Source organism: Festucalex cinctus, chromosome 12 (assembly GCF_051991245.1).
Source record: "Festucalex cinctus isolate MCC-2025b chromosome 12, RoL_Fcin_1.0, whole genome shotgun sequence".
NCBI classification, from domain to species: domain Eukaryota; kingdom Metazoa; phylum Chordata; class Actinopteri; order Syngnathiformes; family Syngnathidae; genus Festucalex; species Festucalex cinctus.
This window is the reverse complement of record NC_135422.1, coordinates 14,964,420-14,980,798: the sequence shown is the minus strand read 5'-3', so window position 1 is coordinate 14,980,798 and position 16,379 is coordinate 14,964,420. Positions and strand designations below refer to the sequence as shown.

The window sequence follows — 16,379 nt, the reverse complement described above, 5'->3', positions numbered from 1 at the left end:
GTGACGTAGGCTCGGAATTGTCAATACCAATTTAATCCTCAAGTAGTTCGAAAGAAAAAAAATGGCATGGCAAAAAATAGCTACATGTATTTATTTATTTGGAGAAAACACTGTTTTCAGTGAATAATTTAAGCAGGGATTCCTATGGACAATGGACTTATGTCAAGTCAAAATGGCGATCTTGGTGAAAAGAAGCTTTCCACTCTTGAAAATCAGTGGACTTTGGATGGGTGTAATTTAGTTTCAAAATTTGATGAAATGTCATTTGTAACCTGTGCAGGGTGCAATGAAAGTCATTCTGGAGCTAAATAACCGCCGGGTTTGTCTGTTACGGCTACAGGGTGCCACCTTGTGGTTGAATACTTACACAAAATTCAATCCACATCGCGTGTGATGAGAAAAATCTTGCTTGTGTGCCACCGTGTCATTTGACACTTCCCTGTGGATAACATAGCTTTGTAGCTAGCACAGCAATGCTAAAGGTGGTTAGAAGATTATCACTGTGAGGGAATAACAGATAATACACCCCACTGCGGGAACACACACTTAATTAAACACAACTCCCCTCCCCCATGAGGATATATCAAGTGCTGGTTCAAAGTGCAAAAAGTAATTCTTTTATTAAGTCACGCTACTTCACTCATCACTGAAAATATTCATCCACAGGCTTGATTCCACAGCAAGAAGCAGCTCAGCTGACTAGTTAACCACAGCTAGGGGAAGAGAGGCAGCTCTCGAATGAACGCGTTGATATCCATGATGCCGGCGGCGACGCCCGTCATCTTGGGCGAGGGCGCCAGGAAGGTGAGCTTGGACACTTCGCCGTAAGCCGAGCCGACGGAGCCCTCGCCCTGAGCGGGGAGTCCTCCCCCCTTTTGGTCGTCATCGCCCTCCTCGATGCCGAAGCCCACCACCTGCCCGGGTCAAGGAGTGGAACGGTTATGGAGTACGAAAACTGCTCAAATTAAAAATAAATAAATGACGAAACCAATAATTAAAGGGATACTTCACTTATTTAGCCCATTATTTTTAACGTGCAAATGGTACCTTTAAAAACACATCTTGCAACTTGCTGTCGACTGAAAATGACATCACAAGGGCTCAGGTAACCAATTACAGCTCACCTGTTTTCTAGGTTTGGTCATGTGACATTCACAAGCTGAGCTGTGATTGGTTACCTGAGCTCTTGTGATGAAATAAGTAAAGTATCCCTTTAAATAAAAAAAGAAGTCAAAATAAAAATGGATATAAAAAATATAATTCAAAAATTCAAAAAAAATAAATACATGGAAATAAAACTATATATATATATATATATATATATATATATATATATATATATATATATATAGCCACCAATAAAAAAAAAAAGTAAAAATAAATACAAAATAAAAAATGATATTAAAAAATAATATAAAAATAAATGTGGAAATGGAGGTAATTCTAAAAATAAATATATAAATAAAATTAAATGTCAATAAATAAAAGCCTCCGCTCTCATGTTCATCTATTTCATGCTGCAGATGCTCTGAAATATTATTGAAATGAGGGGGCGGTCCTCAACATGGGTTGGACTCCACAGCTGCAAACTGCCTTTCAATGGTTGAGTGAGTGGGTCAACGAACAAGGAAGTCTTGCCGGCTTACATGGTGGGCTCCAGCAAAGGACGACTTGTCCATTTTTATTCATTTTTTTTTATTTATTTGTACTTTTTATATTTAATTTTTAAAATTATTTATTAATTAATTCCTTTACTTATTTTTAATTTTGGCAGTTTTGGTCCTCCATAAATGGTAGCGCTTGGTGATGAATAGATTTGAGCAATTATTAGTGATCAGGTTTTGACATCATTGATATTTTTTTCAGCAAAGTGATGAAAAATAATTGAACTCTCTAATCAGATTCTTGTGAGAAAACCCCCCAAAACAATCTTATATGCTCTATTAGCGCCGAATTGCCGAGCCCCCTATCCTTCTTACGTGAATGCTGAGTTTGCGGCTGTTGGGTCCTCGATGTTCGCGGTACCAGGACAGCAGTTCGCCGCGGCTCATCTGCTTCAAAACTTTGATCTGAACATAGAGGGAAAATAAACTCATGTGATATTGTAATGTAGGGGGAAAAATATCATAGGGGTGTGAATAATTTTCTTAATTTGAAAGTGCTCCATAGATTTAGTTGAGAAGATATAACATGTTGTGAAAAAAAAAAGTAGAATTAGGAGGGGAAGGGAAAAAAATAATAAAAATCTCAAAAGATGCTCCACCATGAGCGTAAAGCAAAACAAGCCATGAAAAAGTCTTTTCGTGTGTCACCTCTCTGTTGAGTCGGTCAAACATGTATTTCTTTGTGACCACCTCCGTCCAATTTCTGTCCACCTCTTCGCCCAGGTGCGTGTCGTCACACTCCTTCAGCTTCATCAGAGTGCTCACCTGCAACGCACGCGCAGAAAGAAACACATGAGAGAGGAGAGAAAAACACACAGCCACTTGGATTCATTCTATTGGGACTCACGCACGCACACACACACCTGGGCGTCGAAGGCCCGATCAGTCAGCGCGCCGAGCGTCTCGCCAAACGAAGCCAGGAACTCTTCAATCTTCAAGTCGGTCAGCTCCGTACTGAGAGCGCATTGGTGACAAGTCACGTGACTTCGCTTGCTTTATTTTTCCAAACATTTTACAAGAAAGACGTTAAGGTCTACTGTAGTTTGATTAAAATCATGTTTGAGGAACAAAAGCATTATTTGATAAATATAAAATTGTAACGTGAGGTTTGGGGTTCCTAATTTTAGAAGGAGGAAGTCATACTTTTATGAGATGAAGTTGTATTTCAACAGCCTCTTAAAATAACGTCATATACAATCTATTATTATTATTATTATTATTATTATTTGGCCTTGAAGGGATACTTCACTTATTTCGTCCATTATAGCAATAAAAAGTTAATATTTTGTCTGCAATTAATTTGATACTTTCATTATTTTTCACGTGCAATTAGTACCTTTAAAAACACATTTTGCAACGTGCTGTCGACTGAAAATGACATCACAAGGGCTCAGGTAACCAATCACAGCTCACCTGATTTCTAGGTTTGGTCATGTGACATTCACAAGCTGAGCTGAAAAATAATGAAAATATCAAATTTATTATAGGCAAAATATTAATGTTTTACTGCCAAAAATGGCTAAATAAGTAAAGTATCCCTTTAAACATCTCCTCAGGATGCTAAAATCAACTACATCCTGAGTACAGATCATTCATTTCGACCTATGTGATGAAATTATTAACTAAAATAATCTAATAAGAATTTGGCTTAGTTTTTAATTTTTGTAGAAAAAAAATAACATTTTAATGTGATTAAAAAAAACAAAAAACAAAACCTTTTGTTCAAAATAATTGCTATATTTTGAAATAAAAGGTAAGAAAGAAAATAATATTGATTTTATAAATTATTATATATCTCTCTCTAGATAGATAGATAATTTTATTCTATTTTATTTTTCGTCACCAATGTGTTGCCGACTCACTTGAACTTGGAGGCTTGCGTTTGCACTGTAATGGAGAAACCGATAACGCCCGAAGTGTTTCTGCAGGCGGGGTAGACGTGGTACCTGCACATAAAAAAAATGAATTAAAAAAAAAAGAATAATAAGAAGAAAGAATGTAAGAACGACGCTGAGGGACTCATGTTGTTGCAGGAGGTTTATGAAAACATAAGGGGCCCACCCCAGTGTCTCTTTGGTGCGAAGGAAGTCAAAACAAGGCTCCTCCATAAGCATCTAAAAGAAAAACAATATGAGTAACTGCTGGCCATTTTTTTTTTTTTTAATCTTAGCCATCGTAGCTACATTTATGCAAAATATAATTAAATTTCCCAAAGGTGTAATATTATTGTCCATCCAACAGGCACTATGATTATGAAACAATAATACAAATTTGACTCACCACTAAGAGTTCCACCAGCGTGTGCTCCCTCAAGTCTTTGGATCCAGACTATCACATTTCAAACAGATTATTAATATTATTCTTAAGCAGGCTTATCGGCATCTTTAACTCAAGGCCACTTCCGCCATATTTAAGACCTCTCCTTCACTAAATCATGATGATGATGATGATGATGAGGCCAAGTGGGCTTGATAGATTACACAATGTTTAATTGTTGAAACATTTTGGCAAACATATGATTATTTTGTACTAGCCTCTGATATGAAATACACACTTGGGCAAAATTGTTGGTTCATAAAAGAAAACCCCACAGTGGCCACAGAACTAACTTGAATCTGGCAAAAGTAATAAGAAAATTAAAATGTCATGAAAATCAAGCAATGAGAATCAGACATTGCTTTTGAATGGTTGGTACGAAAATGATGGTCACATTAACTTAATATTTTACTGCATGGCAATACAATCAAATGATATTTGCATTTTTTTCCCACTTATTCCAGGTTTGATGGGTGCTTTGAAACTGCTCTAATAATGTACAGAAACAAAAGTAAGAAAAAAAATGAGAAAAACATGAATGTAATATATTTGTAAAAAAAAAAAAAAAAAAAAAAGTTATGTTTCAATAGTGGTTTGAGAAAAAAAAGGTTAATAAAAAACCTAAAAATTGAATTTTTTTTTTGCAATTTTTCCAATGTAAAGTTGCAATATTTTGAGGAAGAAAATTATTAGTGTATAAAATCATTTATTTCTTCATATTCACTTAAAAAAAATTATATTTTACAAATCAGTGCTGTTTTTCTTTATTAGAAACATGTAACAATTTTTTTTGGGCCTTTTTAGTGGGGCTGAAACAGATTTCATTTTAAGGGGAAAATTCCATAAAGTGAACAATAATATTGACACTAAAAAATAAATACAGTGGAACCCCAAATACTCACAGTTTGGCACATATGTATCCACATTTTGAGATTATTTTTTTTTTCAATTAAAAAAAAAAAAGTTTATTTAATGTTTTTTGGGTCAACGTTTTTTGAGAGACTTTTTTGGTGTTAAAAAAGCATTTTTTTTCCCAATGCATCTCAAAGGCCATCAACTATATGCAAATTTTCATGATTCGTGAGGCCTATTATCGCAAATAGCGGGCCTCCACTGTATAAACAATTGGACTTATCAGTATTTTTGTGCACCTGGTAGTAGACGGTGACCTCGGAGTTGGCGTCGCCCTTGTTCAGAGACTTGACTTTACAGACGTGATGCTGCCTCGGCAGCTCCACCACTCGGAACATCACAGGCACCTCCATTGGCAGCTTGGAGAACTGCAGCTTGCTATGGCGAGCGAGGAGGGAGGAAAGTGTCGAAGAGGAAGTGGAGATGATGATGGATTCCTCGCGTGTGGCTAATGCAAATGACTCCTCGCGTGGTGTCGTATTGAAGTGGTCATTAGGGACGTGTGTGCAGCTCACTCACTCTATCACATAGTGCAGGAAGCCTCGCGACTCCTGTGGCGCAAACACAAAAGTGGGTAAGCACCAAAGGAACCCACATCCAGAACAATCTCTTCAAGGATGCAATTTTTTCCTGTTTCTTTTTTATTTGCATTAACAGAAATAAAACAGAACATCCAGAGATGTGCCACTCACTTCACTGCTGAAGTTGCCCTGCACCAGGCCCTCGGCGTACAGCTCGGCCTTGAACCTACGGGCAAAGTCCATCAGCTGGTCGCTGCTCAGGCCGGCCACGAGCGCCTGGTACTTGTCCACCATGGACCAGCGGCCGTGCTCCAAGATCAACAAGCGCACGTCCCTGAAAAACAGGATGTTGTAACACATCTGGGCCACCAGAGGGCAGCAAAGGACCGAGCATGTTAAAGCACCCACTTGTTAAGCTTGGCAGGCTTGATGAGGATGTTGAAGTAGGTTTTCTTCAGCTGCTCCGAGAACATGCTAAAGACGTCCGGAGGGGCCTTGAAGTCAGCCAGGTGGTCGATGATCAGGCGGAACAGCAGCTACGGACGTTGAGGAAAGAGAGGTGTGAAAAGGAAATTGTGGGAAACACTCACCATCCACAATGGGAAAACAGTTGGGTCAAAAATAACAGGTTTGGTCAAGAGAATAACCCACAAATCAAAGCATTTATTTTGGACTGGGCCAATGCTTTTTTTTAAAATTATTAAAATCAAAAAGGTCAAATGAATAATTCACAAAACAGCCAAATTTGTATTATTTTTTTTTATTTAAAAACTCAATTGTTTGGGACCGCACCAACTTTTTGGGTTATTAGGTCAAAAGGCTAACTGTTTTGTGGGTTATTCAATTTGACAACCAAAAAGAATAATAAAAAAAAATAAATTTTGGGGTTGGTGTATTTATTTATTTACTTATTTATTTATTATTTTCATTATTTATTTAACAGTTTTTTATGTTGTTTTGTGGGCTATTAATTTTGACAACCAATATATATATATATATATATATATATATATATATATATATATATATATATATATATATATATATATATATATATATATATATATATATATATATATATATATATATATATATATATGTTGTTTTGTGGGCTATTCATTTTTACAAACAAAAATGGAAAAAAAAAAAGGAAAAAAAAACATTTTACTTTTACATTTTACAATCAAATTTTGGGGATTTTTTGGAAAAATGAAAATAAATAGATAAATAAATAAAAATAAATAAATAAAAATAAATAAACATTTTTTTTTTCCACAAAACAATCCAATTTTTTTGGGGTTGTTTTATGGACTATTCATATTGCCAACCAAAAATGGAGAAAAAAAAACAACAAAAAAACCAAAACCCTAACTCAAGCAGCTGGGTGGTCCCTTTTGACTCAATTCAGGTTATTTTTGACTCAACTGTTTTTGAAGTTTCAGCTCTAATGACTTAGAGATGGGCAAATGAAATGATAGCGGAGGGGTGGGCACAATTTTTCGACAGCGCTACAAGGGGGCCACATTCCCGTACACATTGACACTGTATGACACAAAAATGCCATTTTAAATATGGATGAAATACGCGCATACAGTCGCCTCTCAAAATTGTCACTCAAGCACTGACTCACGGGCAGTTTGTCGTCAAATCCTTTGACCTTGATCACAAGCCCGTGCTCGCCCGCCGCCAGTTTATACTCCAACTGGGCCACCTCGGCCTCATAGGCGGGCTCGGCCAGATTGTGGCCCAGGACGTTGACCAGCAGGTCGAACAGCACCACGCTGCAACGCAGGGAAGCAAAAGTAAACGCATGCGATCGAGGGAAGAGAGGCGGCTGTGCAAATGTCTTCAAGTGAAGGTGACTGCACTTACTTCTGAGCAGACTGCTGGATTAGAGGAGAGATGAGGTGAAATCTGATGTAGGCTGCAGAAGAAGATAATAATAATTGTCATGAAAATCCACTTCTGCCTCATAGTGGATAATGGAATTTTGTCAAATGGCCATCCTTAGAGTGATGACTAAACACACCTTTGAGTGTTTTGAATTTGTTATCCTTCTTGTACCATAGGCAGCCTTTGTCGCTGTTGGCGATGCACACTGGGAACTCCGTGTCGGGGCAGTCTGAAGGCTTCAGGGTGAAGTTAGAGGCTAAAAGAGAAAAAAAAACAAGAAGTAAATTTAAGTACAAAATCACAGTCTTTGGCGAGTTAGTTATGGTTTCGTGGACACCACATTTACATTCTTAAAAGTGATGGGTTAAAAGTAACCCAAACTGGGTGAACTAGCTAGCCAAAACGGATGTAATGATATTCAAACGTAACGATACAATAATTATCACGATATTGTGGTGAGGTTGGCGATATTTAAAAAAAATCACAATATTGTGCTTTTGTACATAACAGCAATGTTATATTATTATTATTGTTATTATTATTATTATTATTATTATTATTATTATCATCATATTATTATCATATTATGTTGTTAATGTACACACACATTGAGTTCCTCCACATATTGACTTTCTTCACAGGTATATTACATTCCCATTCATCTGACAATTAATGTAGATTTTAAACATAGAAGGGCCGAAACATCCCTAATGAAAATTAAATTGCTCAAAAAACCCCAAAACTAGCCACCAGAGGGTGCTAGAACTACACAAATTGAAATCAACCTGACTTTTTTTTTTTTTTTATGTTGCATATTGTTAACATGATGACGACGATATTGTGGCAGTTTTAATATCACGATATCACGCTTATCGTTACATCCCTACTTGCCAATGCTGGGAAGTTCATATGCAGTGCATTGGGTTGGGGATTTGAACAAGATTTTGATCCAACAAAGGGTAAAAACTACTCATATTGATAAGTTATAAATTGTCAGTATATTTGTGGTTCAATTAGTGTTGTAAAAGGATTCAATTGTTTTAACTAATTAATCACACAATATTCTGTAATTAATCAATTAATTGCATTTTTCTACTACTATGTTTGTTCTACAAAGCTTGTAACAGATATTTACTTGAGTAAAATATTGGAATTGGCGGGAAATAATTTGCTCGTAGATGTCAGAAGAAAGCTGGGATAGGCACCAGCATGCCCTTTACAAAGTGCGTAAATTATTTTACAATTCAACAAGCATCAAGCAAGTAAAACAGAAAATACAACTACCATAAAGCAGAAAGCTGACTAATTGTTCCATAGAAAAACAGTTTCAATGTAAAAAAAAAAAAGAAAAAAAGAAAAAAAAAAGTTGAAAGACAGAAACATAATTATGCTGGAATTATATCAGCGATAACGGAGAAAGGGATGAATGCTAATATCCTCCCCGCGTTATTAGCGCGGCAGGCAATTGAATTGGAGCTTAGTAACATAAAGGATAACTTCACCAATTAAAGCCGCGGCAATAACACCTCTATTAGAGCCCTGATTATTAACTAGGGAATGTTACAATGACAGACCGAACGCTATTGTTCAATCAGTTACTTGCAGTAGAAATAGAAATCTCCTCAGAGAAAATACCCTCGCTTAAAAAGTTTCGCATGTAGCATTTGTTGTCCAAAATGGATGCCCGTCCTTAAAGATACCGCCGCATTGTGAATCTCCCCCCAAAGCGTCTAAGTTGAACCTTGTGCCATTAGAAGATGAGAACACTGCGGTCATAAAAAGGGATGATGGAGCTGGTCTGTGCCGGTGCTCAGGCTACACTGCGGCGACAAAATGTTGGTAATAGCTGGCCACAGTGTGCCTGGAGATTAGCCTGCTATTACCGGGCGGGATGAAGGGATTGATTCATTGTGCTCTGCCAGTTGCGACCCGACAAGCAAATTGCTGCAGAATGTTCAGAAATGGAAGAAAACATTTTTTCTTTCCTACATCTGTTTGTGTAAAACGTAATTGTAGCATGCAGGAGTGTCACAACAAACGTACAATGTAGAAATATTACATCTTCTAATTGCATGGCTTATTCATATTGCAAAATTGTCAAACATGAAACATTAACAGTTTGTTATATAATTTGAATCTCTGCATTGTTTTATTGTTTACTGTATTTGTTATTAATTCACACATATATTATTCTACCTTTATTTTTTTATTGTCGGAATGCTGAAGCATTCCCACATATGTTGTTGTGTTTTTTATTCTCCATACTTTTTGCCGCGTAATAACTCCCACATAATACTAACAATTTACATTGTTCAAATTTCAACTAGCTTCAAAAATTCACGCCTCCCGGGGTATATATATTGTCTGATTCCACAGTACTTACAGTATTTGCACAATTTAACATTTAATATCAACTTTTTTCCCCCATTCATTTTCAATTGGACAGACATTTAACTTTTTCTAAGTATCACTTTCCACGCCCACTTCTATACATATAACTTATGTCTGATACTGCTCGGTGGCAAAGCACATTGTCCAGTAACCAGGAGGTTATAATTTCAGAATTTATTTCTCAATTTACTTCATAAGCATTCCACATGCATTCAACTCTTACCATTCAGCTTTCAACATTCCCATGCAATTTCTCTAGAAATTACACTTAGTCTAGTTGTTATTCTATCTTTTGATTGCGCCATATTTTGTCCGTAAACTACTTCTACATTTCTCGAGCGATTCAAACCATTCCAACTTCAACATCTTCTAAAAATTCACGCTTCGTGGGCTATTATTTTTCTCATTCCTAAATCTCCTCGTTTTCTCCCAATTCAACATTTTCACCCCAAAAATCCCCATTCAATTCAAATAAGACATTCAAAAATTCACTCCCATTCAAAATTAACATTGTTCAGGTCATTCAATTCATCTCGGGATTAATCGTCAGCAGGTCCCCAATTCTCACATAGCAAAAAAATAAATGTTGCATATTTTTCACCAACAATATTCTTAAGGTAGGTGCTTTGGGTTAGGTGTAGGACATAGATTTACTACCAAAAACTACCCATAACGTATTTATCATTCATTTTCAATAGCACATTCAACATAGCAGATTCAAACAGTTCCCATTTAAAATTTAAACCATTCTGCTCATTCATTTCACCTTGTGAACATTTTAAACATGCCAAAATTTGGCACATACCAAAAATTCCACATTTTTCACTCACATATTGTACATTTTCACCAATATCATTTCATCTAATTCCATATAATTAAATATTGTTCAATATCATTCCACATCATTCAATACATGCATTTCAATCTCTACTATTCAAGGTGGTTCTAAATCTTTCAAAATCATTTGATATCATCCCCAATAATGCAGTAGCATTCAACATAATTCCATCTTTCAACAATATTCCACCTCATGCAATATGATTCCACGTTTCAAAAATGTTTCATTCAGCATTTACATGCAATTTCTCCAGAAATGGCTACATCTAGTTATTTTTACTTAATTAATAACAGTGAGCATTTTGAATGTGGCCAGTCACCCACCAATGAACCTGTTCTCTGCAGGAAGGAAAAGTTCGCTGCTCAGCTCCAAATTTCCCATCCAACGCTCCATCCACTCCGGTTGGACGTCTGTGAGCAGGGAAGGCACATATCTCAGGGTTATTTAACTCGTGTCTGAATGAAATAAAAACGTCATCTACTAGCATCACAGGAGGCTACTTGGGTACATTTTTCAAAAGGAAGATAAATGGCTTGAGTGCTTTACGCTGGTGTGAACGTTGCTGCGGGGAAAGAGGAAAAGACAATGTATTCATGTGCGCGGAGCGACCACACACCAAGGTCATTATAGTTAACGAACACTCACGAAAAACTTTTTCATTAACAAAATAAAATAAAAACGAAAATGTTTTTTAAAAACGAAAACAAACTGACACTACATCTTACCATTGAAAATGTCTTTAATTCTCATCATTGCCAATATCACACATGAGCTTTTGGGGTTCATTTTAAATGTATTTATTTCGGTGTTGCTGTACAGAAGTAGGAAGGTCAAACAGTTGTTTGAGAATTGTAATTTAATTTCAGTTATTACATAACAATTAGTGACCATTTTTTGTTGTTGTAATCTTGCACTCAACAAATACTCTATATTAACTAATTCAAACCCCAAAACATATCAATACGTTTTTAACCCTTTTTCCTTCACTTCCAAAAACATATTTATGTTTTTTTGTTTTTGTTTTTTTTAATGAAAGAGCATACAGAAAGCTTTGATGCAGTTTTTGACCTGAAGAGGGCGCTTAAAGCAAGGGTAGTTATTACAAAAAACGGCCAACAGGTAAATAAATAAGTTTTTAACACTTTGTCCTTCACTTCCAAAAACGTATTTATACGTTTTGTTTTGTTTTAATGATAGAGCATACAGAAGGCTTTGATGCAGCTTTTGACCTGAAGACGGCGCTTGAAGAAATGGTAGTTATTACAAAAAACGGCCAACAGGTGGCAGCAGAGTATAAGAGATCAGCCAGGGCCATATTGCAACAAGTTCTTTTTGCCAGTTTTCAACAGGAATTTTGAATAACTATGAAACTTAGCTATATTCTAATGCAAATTGCTGCAAAACGGAAACAGATAGAAATGCACTTTTTGTTTTGTTTTTTTTGAAAGAAGAGACTCTAATCTTTCTTTTGGTAGGTTCCATGTTTTTATAGCCATAGAACACAATATTCTGTGGGCCTTGAAAAATCAGTCAAAATCCAGTAAAACAGCCGGGAGCGAAGGAGGTTGCTTCAGTGAAAATGGCTGTCAGTCAATGAGTCAACAAAAAAAAACAAAAAAACAAAACAAAAAAACAAAAAACAAAAAACAAAAACAAAAAAACTACTACTCGAAACTATATACTATAAAAAACTAAATACTAAAACTAATAAAACTACAACGAAGCATTTAAGAAAAATTGCTCTAAAAACAATTACAATTAACAAAAAAAATAAAATAAAATATATATATATATATATATATATATATTAGGGGTATGAATTTCCGAGTACCTGACGATTCGATCCGTATCACGATTCATAGGTCACGATTCGATTCGATACCGATTAATCCCGATATGAATTTACAAGTCGATTGTTGCGACTTTTTACTCAAATTTAGAAAATACCATTCAGTAAACTTGTACATGCACACTGTAAGATTTGTATGAAAATGAAATTATTTATTGATCTGAAACTTCAGTCAGTGAGCCACTGTATTTAACAAACGGGTTGTAACCTTCTTCATGTTTGAACAGCATTGAAATAAAATATTAAGGCTTAATGTTCCATTAATATAACATTCTTCCATGCTGAAAGGTGTGAAAGTTCGACATTTTGTTGAATATTTTTCCATCAAAAAAGGATGTTAAAAAATCGATTCGGCTGCCTATTGAATCGATTCGAGAATTGCGTGCTGTAGTATCGCGATATATTGCCGAATCGATTTTTTTTAACACCTCTAATATATATATATATATATATATATATATATATATATATATATATATATATATATATATATATATATATATATACACACACATATATATATATATATATATATATATATATATATATATATATATGGTCAAAACGATATAAAAACTACAAAGTAAAATCCAAAACTATTATAAGCCTACCACACACACACACACGCACACTAACAACACACTTCCTCACCCTCCACGCTATATTGTGTTCCAAACCACTTCTCCCTGAGGGGACAGCGGCCCTCGTGTTCTGGCGACAACAGCATCAGGTTGGCTTTCTCGGGGGTGAGCAGGGACAGCGCTGCACCAATCACCTGCACATGCACGCATGCATGCAGGGAACACATTTCCTTCTGTCAGTGTACAAATGTGTTTCTTTATGCAGGAACAATCTCACAGAGGAATGGGGGTGGGGGTGGGGGTGGGGGGTGGGGGGGGGTGGGTTTGTGGTGTGGGGGTGGGTGTGAAGTGCAAAGCTTCCATCTCACTTTCCAAACAAAGCAATCTGCGCAACACAAACAGACAAAGAAATGACTGACAGACTAGAGCAGGGGTGGCAAAACAATGAAACTGTTACTTCATAAAACAAATTAAACACCTAAATGTAGAGTATAATTTGCGGTGTATGGGGACCGAGCCCTGCCTCGATCAAGGAAAACAGTGAGAAAAACTACGTATATAACTATTTGCGGGTGCCCACCAACAGTGAAAACCCGCATATGATTGCCCTCCTTGAAATGCACTTGGGGTAAGAATTTTTTTTTAAGTGCTATCTTATTTGGTGTACCTCCTAGTCCATTTCTATCTCATGCGCTCATTCGCTACCTAACAGCCCATCAGAGAGGTCAATTTGTTAACGACATTTTGCATACTGCCGACAATGGCTGCTTCATTTAAATCATATCTAAAAAGCACAAAGACAAAAAAAATCTCCTAATTCCTCACAATTCTATAAGTTACTTTTTATTTGTCCTGCTTGTATTATGGATGTCTTGAGGAAGGTTGTGGGTATGTGTGCATGTTATTTCATGAAATCATGATTGTGGATGGTATGAGTTCTCGGCCATGTTGTTTGCTTGCTATGGTGTGAAAGTAATGATTGTGATTGATGACTATAAAAAATTAAATGTTCTTTTCTTAAGACAGATTCTTTTAGAGTTTGCATTCAGATCAGTATTTTGCTCAAGGGCACTTCGGTACGGTCACAGAGGCTCAGGATCAAACCAGTAACCTTCAGTTTGTGAAACGACCGCTTCCAGTATGCCAGTCTGTCTCCTATATTCATCCATCCATTTTCATGACCGCTTATTCTTCACAAGGGTTGCGGGAGGTGCTGGAGCCTATCTCAGCTGGCTTTGAGCAGTAGGCGGCGGACACCCTGGACTGGTTGCCAGCCAATCGCAGATGTCTCGTATTTCAGTGTCATATTTAAAAAAAATAAAAAATAAAAAAGTCTCAAATGAATGCAAAGCTGGCCACCTCGTGACTGAAGTCAAACATCAGCTGGTCTCCCGTCAGCAAGTCCTCCTTGGGGAAAAGCTGCATGTTCTCACAGATGTCCTCCACATATTCTATCGGGTCACTCTGAAAAAGGAGAACAGGAATTGTCTAGTTTACAGAATGACGCAGAAGCAGGCGGTGGCGGGAATGACGCGGGATCCTACCTCCTCCTGATATCGAAACTCGTTGGCCTCGATCTTCTGAATCTCTTCGTATATCCTGAATGTGTGACGAGAAAGACATTTAGAGCAAAAACCAGGTGGCAGTGAATGCATCAGCCTTGACTATAGAGGTAGATTATCTATCTTAAATTGTTGTAAGTTAAAGTATTAATTTTAAGTGTCACAGTGTTGCCCCTTTCTGACCAAGAACGGTCAAATACCTCAGTTTTGGTTTGTGATGGACAAATGAAGCTTCATGAAGCACTTGTGATACTTTTTAACTCCTCTAGATGGCACTCTTGGTTTATAAATGCAGTGGGGAATTTAATCAATTTCCACTGCAGTCAGCTTTTATATTTAAACCAAAAGCACCACCGAGAGGAGTAAAAAAAAAAAAAAAACCTTTCAAGTGCTTCATGAAGCTTCATTTTCCCATCACTAGTTTTGGTATGATTGTGCAACTCTTACATCGGTGTAAACGTGTGTTTGTGTGTGCTTATGTTAGTGCCTTCTCTGAGGTCCAAGGATCTGAAGCATCTTGAGGTACTGGAACACCAGGTGAGTCACCTGGACAAATTGCAACAAAAACACACATATTATTTTGTTGTACATATTTGATGAATATGTGTGCATGTAAATAGTGTCCTCAAGGATGTGGAACACTTTGAGAGCAGTTATTTTCCATTAAGACAGTCCTAAAAAAAAAAAATATCGGCCCCTTTGCTGTGTGGCTGTCTGGTTAGCCAGCGTTGCCGTGGCAACTGATAGCTCTGTACTCTTCCCTGAAATAACCCTGTTGTGTCCATCAATGAGGCAAATACTGGAGTTGGGCTTGTTATCTAGCGTACGTGGGACCAAAATAGAAGAGGTGGGGGAGGGGGCAGAGCACCTGGTAGAAGTTCTGGAAACCTTCGTCGGTGAGCGTGATGGAGATGGAGAAGATGGAGTAGGTGGTGTTCTGATCAAAGCCGCTTTCGCTGTTGCCTCCGAACAGAGCGAGAGCCCAGCACCTGCAATCAAACGTTGAACAGTTATTCGCTCAAAACCCCCTCAAGATTAACGTCAGTATTATATATTTTTTTTATTATTATTTCTTTATTTAACCTTTATTTAAGCAGGTAAAAATATTTGAGAACTAATTCTCATAGGGGAGGGGCGTAAATGGGAGGAAACTTCCCAACATCCCAAATCTGTCACCTCTGTATGGCAAGTCGGAACATTATTAAAGGGGAAGTCAACCGTAAACATTTCTTGACAATATTATGTTATATGTGACCTCACTAGTCTAAACATGGCATTCTGATTCATGTTAAATTTGTGGAATATGAGTTATGTAGCATTTCTCCAGCCTAGCAAAGCTTTTTGGCACCATTCAATTATCAGAAAAACTTCAAAAACTATGAATCTCAGTTTTGCTACTCAATGTGTTTTGATGAGGTGCAAAATGCAAATTTTCATTGCAAACAGTGATGCGAAACTGCTTTTTTTTCCGGCTTCATTCTCTGCTCTGGATATGATTGACCGGCTGAAAATGTGGCGAAGAAAAAAATGAAAAGGACAAGAGGCTTCATCGACTCCCGGGCCGGAATAACCACTGAGGGGGCACTTTGCGCCGCACCCCACTTAACACAGAAAACCACTCGACTGGCTTTGAGCGCTCTCCAAGTCGTCCGCTGTCGTCATTCATCAAGCGCGGGGAAACAAAGCGTCTGGAACGTTCCATCCGAGCTACCGAGTGCTGTCGACATGAGGGAGGGTGTTTATTGGAGGGCCGCTTTGTATTGTGAGATGACAGAGAGGCTTTTTTTTTTTTTTTTTTTTTTTTTTTTTTTTTGGTGAATGGCTTGGCCACTTAGTAACAAGAGGCTGAGAA

General features: G+C 37.0%; 1 protein-coding gene across 2 annotated transcripts in view; it reads right to left on the bottom strand.

The window, feature by feature from the left end:
- Positions 1-594: 594 nt before the first annotated feature.
- Positions 595-16,379, bottom strand: part of LOC144031621 (nardilysin-like) — a 32,443-nt gene continuing 16,658 nt past the window's right edge. For both annotated transcript variants that reach the window (XM_077538934.1, XM_077538935.1), the window contains 20 exons: positions 15,396-15,516; positions 15,015-15,073; positions 14,510-14,564; positions 14,325-14,429; positions 13,036-13,159; positions 10,859-10,945; positions 7,443-7,562; positions 7,286-7,337; positions 7,044-7,194; positions 5,822-5,949; positions 5,585-5,747; positions 5,412-5,443; positions 5,132-5,270; positions 3,945-3,992; positions 3,726-3,778; positions 3,527-3,610; positions 2,528-2,618; positions 2,313-2,429; positions 1,980-2,069; positions 595-914 (listed from right to left, as the gene is read on the bottom strand). In XM_077538934.1, the coding sequence (XP_077395060.1) occupies positions 714-914; positions 1,980-2,069; positions 2,313-2,429; positions 2,528-2,618; positions 3,527-3,610; positions 3,726-3,778; positions 3,945-3,992; positions 5,132-5,270; positions 5,412-5,443; positions 5,585-5,747; positions 5,822-5,949; positions 7,044-7,194; positions 7,286-7,337; positions 7,443-7,562; positions 10,859-10,945; positions 13,036-13,159; positions 14,325-14,429; positions 14,510-14,564; positions 15,015-15,073; positions 15,396-15,516 (2,020 nt within the window). In that variant the 3' untranslated portion in view covers positions 595-713. The remainder of the gene's footprint in view (positions 915-1,979; positions 2,070-2,312; positions 2,430-2,527; positions 2,619-3,526; positions 3,611-3,725; positions 3,779-3,944; positions 3,993-5,131; positions 5,271-5,411; positions 5,444-5,584; positions 5,748-5,821; positions 5,950-7,043; positions 7,195-7,285; positions 7,338-7,442; positions 7,563-10,858; positions 10,946-13,035; positions 13,160-14,324; positions 14,430-14,509; positions 14,565-15,014; positions 15,074-15,395; positions 15,517-16,379) is intronic.